The 6,397-nt window shown below is 47.3% G+C and overlaps 1 protein-coding gene across 2 annotated transcripts in view; it reads left to right on the forward strand.

Annotated features, from left to right (window-relative positions):
- SLC35B1 (solute carrier family 35, member B1) overlaps positions 1 to 5,095 on the forward strand; it is a 6,854-nt gene extending 1,759 nt beyond the window's left edge. Inside the window, exons 3-9 of one of the 2 annotated variants that reach the window (XM_011999289.1) lie at positions 62 to 167; positions 471 to 501; positions 1,084 to 1,241; positions 2,141 to 2,267; positions 2,835 to 2,941; positions 3,113 to 3,266; positions 4,513 to 5,095. In XM_011999289.1, coding sequence (XP_011854679.1) covers positions 62 to 167; positions 471 to 501; positions 1,084 to 1,241; positions 2,141 to 2,267; positions 2,835 to 2,941; positions 3,113 to 3,266; positions 4,513 to 4,565 — 736 coding nt within the window. In that variant the 3' untranslated portion in view covers positions 4,566 to 5,095. Of the gene's footprint in view, positions 1 to 36; positions 168 to 470; positions 502 to 1,083; positions 1,242 to 2,140; positions 2,268 to 2,834; positions 2,942 to 3,112; positions 3,267 to 4,512 lie in introns of both variants that reach the window. The other variant, XM_011999288.1, reaches the window with a different exon arrangement.
- The last annotated feature ends 1,302 nt before the right edge of the window (positions 5,096 to 6,397 follow it).

Below are 6,397 nucleotides of genomic sequence, written 5' to 3' on the forward strand. Positions count from 1 at the left end.
TTTTTTTTTTTTTTTTTTTTTTTTGTCTTCTCCCAGTGATCCAGTTTTTTGACACTGCCAGGGTGGATCGTACCCGGAGCTGGCTCTATGCTGCCTGTTCTATCTCCTATCTGGGTGCCATGGTCTCCAGCAACTCAGCACTACAGTTTGTCAACTACCCAACTCAGGTGAAACCTCAGGGTGGGATGACGGTTGGTTCAGATATCATTTGAAAAGGACTAAGAGTTCTTCCCTCAGGTCTGTGAGTTAAAAAATAATAATAAAAAATAACGGTCCTTGAGACATTAGGAGTGTATAGAACCATAGAACTTGGGTTTAGTGGTGGTGGGTTGGGCCATGATAGGGCTGCTTTCTGAGGCTGAAGTCTCTGGTGCAGGCCCTGTGCTTACTCATCTTAATCAGTGTGGTACCTAGCATAGTACCTGACACATCACAGATGCTCAGAAATTATTTGCTGGATTTAATTTCAGGTCCTTGGTAAATCCTGCAAGCCAATCCCAGGTAAGCAAAAAAGATGGTCTTCCTCTTCTGTCATCTCTCTTCCTATAGTAAGCTCTCTCTACTACAACTGTGTCCCTCTCAGCTTCATCATCCCATTACAGCTGTCTCCAGGGACTTTCCCCAGCTCTCTCTGCTGTCCATCCTGTCATCTGTGTCGCTTCTTGTGATGTTCATAGGCTGGTAATCCTTAATAGGAGCTAAAGGCTGACCTAGCCTGCTTCACTTGGTCAGCCATTTCTATGTTGCATGTGTGTACATTGTCATTAGAGAAACCTAATTCCCATTTTGATCATCAGTTTCTTTGTCTCAATTTATTTTCCTTCTCCACTGTTCCCCACCCTTGCCCTGTCCCTTCCTGGACTTTTCACCTTTGTTGTCTACCTCCTCCCTGTCTTATACTTAACCCTGTTGCTCAATCCTTATCTAGGTGCCAGCCTGGCACCCTCCTTTTGTCCTCTCTGAGCCTTCCTTCTTAGTCATTCTTTTCTCCCTGAGTCTTTTCCTGGTTCCTGGGAGAGAGGGTATTGGGGTCATCGATGCCTTATGGATGCCTGAATTTTCCACTCTGTTTTTTCCCTGTAGTCATGCTCCTTGGGGTGACCCTCTTGAAGAAGAAGTACCCATTGGCCAAGTACCTGTGTGTGCTGCTAATTGTGGCTGGAGTGGCCCTTTTCATGTACAAACCCAAGAAAGTTGTTGGGATAGAAGAACACACAGTCGGTTATGGAGAGTTACTCCTGGTATGAGATCCTTTTGAGGATGGCAGCCTTCTCCAGCAAACGTAACCAAAGGATAGCCTCACCTAGGCAGGCAGAAGGCCAGTTATGTGTCAAGGGAGGTTGTGGTGCTCCTTGTCCCCATATCTGGTCTTTGCTGCAGGCCCCTGGTTCTGTTAATGCCATAGTGGGAAACCTGAAATATTTAACTACAGCTCAGCCCTCATTCTGGAGAAGAGATAACTCTGAGGGTTGTGGCTGAATCCTGGTGTGAGGTCACAGAGACCTCAGAGCAGGGAGGGAAGGAATAGTGTCTCTCACTGTGGCTTTCCAAGAAACCTGGAAGCCAGAGTTTAAAATAATATGATAGTATCTGGTGTGTATGCATTAGGCACTGTTCCAAGTGTTTTACATGTTAATTGACTAATTTTTACAACAATAATCTCATATGTAGTATTATCTCCATTTTACAGATGAAGAAACTCGGCACAGAGAGGTGAACTCGCTTGCCCATGGTCATTTAGCTATTTAAGTGGCAGAGTCAGGATTCCAATCCAGGCAACCTGAGTACAGGATCCAGTCTCCGGAGCACTGTACTTCAAGCTAGGAAACTAACCTGCTGGGACTACCTTTCCCCTCCCTTATGTTGGGCAGTGAGCTTCCTGCTCTACTCTGATTACAAAATCACTACATAGCTCAGTTAGCCTGTCAGTCCAGTACCTGGGCCGGGGGAGGAGAGGGTAGGGGAGGCAGTCAGCATGGTCTCTCCCCACCTTCCACCTGTGACCAAATGGCAACATTTTGTTCTGAGGACTTTAAAGGGAGTGGCTTTCCGAGGAGGCTGAGAGTGAGAATCCTGTGTCCTGGGTTAGGAGAGGGCCCTGTTGGCCACTTCACTGCAGGCTGCACCCTTTCTTTCCCAGCTATTATCGCTGACCCTGGATGGACTGACTGGTGTTTCCCAGGACCATATGCGGGCTCATTACCAAACAGGCTCCAACCACATGATGCTGAACATCAACCTTTGGTCGACATTGCTGCTGGGAATGGGTGAGAGCCAGTTCTGCTGTTCTTCCCATGTATCACCAGAGGGCAGGCTGCCCTCATCCTTTTGATCCCTCTAGCTGTTAGTTGCCCAGACCAAGGACCTGAATTAGTTCCAAGATGCCCTTTTGTTCAAGCCTTTGAGAAACCTTCCTGGAAAAACCTGCACCAGCAGGATTTGTTTGCTACTTGTTACTGGCACAATGAAGGAGAGTCGTGTGTCAGGTGTCACGGGAAGACACTCAGTAGTAAAACACAGGGAGATACCTGGGAACGTTCCCTTTCGTGAAGGAAATGAGACACGTAGTGCTCACAGGAAACAGAGTTAGCTGTACGCTGAAAACAGTTCAAATGTGAATGGATTTGCTTTGAAATCAGTGCTTCCTAACTTTTCAAATTTGGGCATATGTAGAAAGTATTTTTTGTACAGCACACTGGGGTTAATACTTTCCCGCATCCCACCTCCTTTGCAGTTCTTTAACAGGCCATGTGCAGGAGTTTGCGTGTGTGTGTGCACACCCGGGGGTAAGAGCACACAAAACGCGCCGTACATTTGTTGACATGTTTTCTCAGGAATCCTGTTCACTGGCGAGCTCTGGGAGTTCTTGAGCTTTGCTGAAAGGTACCCTGCCATCATCTATAACATCCTGCTCTTTGGGCTGACCAGTGCCCTGGGTCAGGTGAGTGCTTGAAAAGGGATGGCTTCCCTACTCTGGCAGCTGGTTCCCTAAGAAAGACTGGCCTGGCTGGAAGAAGAGGGTGGCAAGATTAGCCCTGAGGTCTGCTTATAGACTTTAGACCAATGGCAGATACCCAAGAACCCTCCGGACCTCACCTTTATCTTTCTCTAGAGCTTCATCTTTATGACGGTTGTGTATTTTGGTCCCCTGACCTGCTCCATCATCACTACAACTCGAAAGTTCTTCACAATTTTGGCCTCTGTGATCCTCTTCGCCAATCCCATCAGCCCCATGCAATGGGTGGGCACTGTGCTTGTGTTCCTGGGTAAGTGGCCACACAGAGACACAGCTGGATTTTGTCTCCTCAGATTTACTTGTATATTTATGAAATTTGTTTAAATCTTTTAGAGAAAACTGTTTTTTTTGAGACGGAGTTTCTCTCTTGTTGCCTAAACTGGAGTGAGTGCAATGGTATGATCTCAGCTCACCAACTGGGTGAGCCGCCGCCTCCTCTTGGGTTCAAGCAATTCTCCTGCCTCAGCCTCTCAAGTAGCTAGAATTACAGGCATGCGCCACCATGCCTGAATAATTCTGTATTTTTAGTAGAGACAGGGTTTCTCCATGTTGGTCAGGCTGGTCTCGAATTCCCGACCTCAGGTGATCCGCCCGCCTCAGCCTCCCAGAGTGCTGGCATTACAAGCGTGAGCCACCATGCTCAGCCCAGAGAAAACTTTTTTAAAAGAGAAGAGGGGCTGAGTGTGGTGGCTTATGCCTGTAATTCTTGTCTCTGCAAAAAAATACAAAAATTAGCTGAGCATGGTGGCACACGCCTGTGGTCCCAGCTACTCAGGGGGCTGAGGTGAGAGGATCGCTTGAGCCCAGGAGGTAGAGGCTAAGGTGAGCTGTGATCACACCACTGCACTCCCACCTGTGTGACAGAGTGAGAACCTGTGTCAGAAGAAAATAAAAAGAGAAAAGGAAGCTTTATGTCTAATCCAGCCTTCCTAGGGTCTCCCTCTATTGCTCAGGCTGGAGTGTAGTGGTGCGATGATAGCTCACTGCAGCCTTGATCTGGACTCAAGTGATCCTCCCACCACTGCCTCCCAAGTTGCTGTGATTATAGGCATGTACCACCACGCCTGACTAGTTTTGTTTTTTGTGTTTTTTTTGTAGCAATGGGGTCTTGCTGTGTTGCCTAGGCTGGCCTTAAACTCCTGGGCTCAAATAATCCTCTTGCCTCAGTCTCCCAAAATGCTGGGATTGCAGGCACGAGTCACCACATTCAGCCATAGCCTAGAAGTTTTGACTCTTAAATTTCTTTTAGTCTTGTTGTATTATAAATATATGTATGTATCTATATCTATCTATATAGATACAGATATCTGTAATAACTAGTATCCTGGTGCCATTCTCTTGTCTCTGAGGAAGTTACATAAAACCAGTGTTCTGACGTGTATTTTATTGAAAGCCCCCATTTTGGAGATACAAGGCCGACTGCCCCACCCCACCACAATCATTGGTAAGTTTCATTTCCCCTCATAAGGCTAAGCCCATTTTCTTTCTTTTCATAGGTCTTGGTCTCGATGCCAAGTTTGGGAAAGGAGCCAAGAAGACATCCCACTAGGAAGAGAGAGACTACCTCCACATCAAGAATATTTAAGTTATTGTCTCAAACAGTGACATCTCTTGGGAAAATGGACTCAATAGGAATATGGGACTGAGTTCCAGTCTTTTTTAAAAAAATAAAATCAAGCAAAATCACATATTCTAAAAAATGCACTTGGATTTTAACAAGACAGAGTTGGTGGTTTTTGTTCTTCATGTCCTGGAGCACAGTCTGTGGTAAATAAAGAGGGAGGGAAGAGGCAGAGCCGGATGTTCATTACTCAGGCTGCTCCTCTCGTGGGTGTGGTTAGCATGGTTGAGTGGGTGATTCCCCCAAGAGCCTGAGCATTATAGGGAGGAACTCTATGAGATTGCAGAATTGTGCTAATGGCTTCTGTTCCAATGGGTGAGGCTTGTCCCATTAGAGCTGGTCCCATTTGAGGACAGGTGGCTCTCCATTAGAGCCAGAGAATGTAAAAGTCACTTTCTCTCCTAAAGCTCCTGTGGGCAAATATTTCATAAAAAAAAAAAAACAAAGTTATGTTCTGTCTTTTTCTTAGGCCTGGTGCAGTGGCTCACACCTGTAATCCCAGCACTTTGGGAGGCTAAGGCGGCAGGATCACTTGAGCTCAGGAGTTTGAGACCAGCCTAGACAACATAGTTAGACCTTGTCTCCGCTAAAAATCAAAAACAGAAAAGAAATATTCATTGAGGTTGGGGTAAAATGAACCCAGAGCTTCAGAATCTACTGTTTTGCCATTTCCCCACTGCCTCTCCTTCAGCCACAGCTCTGTCAAGACCAGAGTGGAGACCCAGTGCATACATCATGGTCAGCTTTGGAAGGTCTGTGATGTACTTTTCCTGTTTTCCCCTCCATCTGTCTGTCTGTTCTCAGTCTACCTGGTCCCTCCAGGGAGGCTGGATTAATCCCTCCTGTTCCCCTGCCTCCTCCAGCTGCTGAAGCATTGCAGTCCTCTGCCATCCTTGCTGTGCCAAGGTGTCACCATGCCAGCTTCTGCCTGTTGAAAGGGATGCTGGCAGAAGTCATGGTGGCTGAGTCCTGGCACAGCCACTGTCGAGTTGTCTGGGTGGCAACGGAGGGAAAAGGCGGAGTATGGAGCAGAGCCACCTGCCCACTGCTGCCTTTAGAGCTGGAAATCGCAATCCTCCAAGGACCAAACTTTACACATGAAAGTGCATTTCCACCAGCTGCAACTTTCTCTCCATCTGTTCAGCAGCCCCAGCCCCTTGGCTCTCCAGATGGGAGCCCGGCCTCCTTCCTGAACGGCTGCTTTGCCACCCCCCGCCCAGCCTTTCAAGCCCTGCCTCACTTGTGCTCATCTCACTCTCTGGGGGCCCAGGTGTCACTGCAGCCCTGCCCCAAAAAGCCCCCTATCATTTTGAACTGCTGGAGAGAGAAGATGTTTTAAGTACATCTGGCTGAAATTCCTTCCTTCCTTTCTCCACCCTCTTTCCCCTGTCTTTTTTTTTCATCCTGAAAGTTGCATCAATTAGCTTCTTACCTGCTAGATTTATAGGTCTTCGAAACTGTCTTCTGTGGATTGGTTAGGTAGTTAGAGCATGTTACTAGGGCCAGAGACCTGCAGGTGCAAGCAGTTGTCATCTGGGCCTGTTTTAAGAGACGTCTTCCCAGCTACCAGACCAATTCCCTCTACCTCTTCCTTCTACCATTTTCAACCAGCTGTCTCAAAAACACCTAATGCTAGTCATGAGCAAGGCAGGGTTTCAGTAGCTCAGCATGGCTCTCACCTGATGTTAGAGAAATGGCTTGTAGAGCAAGCCTGTCCTACCCAGGGTGGGCTGGGAGCCCAGTTCTAGTGTATTTGTTCA

This window comes from Mandrillus leucophaeus, unplaced genomic scaffold, assembly GCF_000951045.1.
Source record: "Mandrillus leucophaeus isolate KB7577 unplaced genomic scaffold, Mleu.le_1.0 Scaffold59, whole genome shotgun sequence".
NCBI lineage: Eukaryota > Metazoa > Chordata > Mammalia > Primates > Cercopithecidae > Mandrillus > Mandrillus leucophaeus.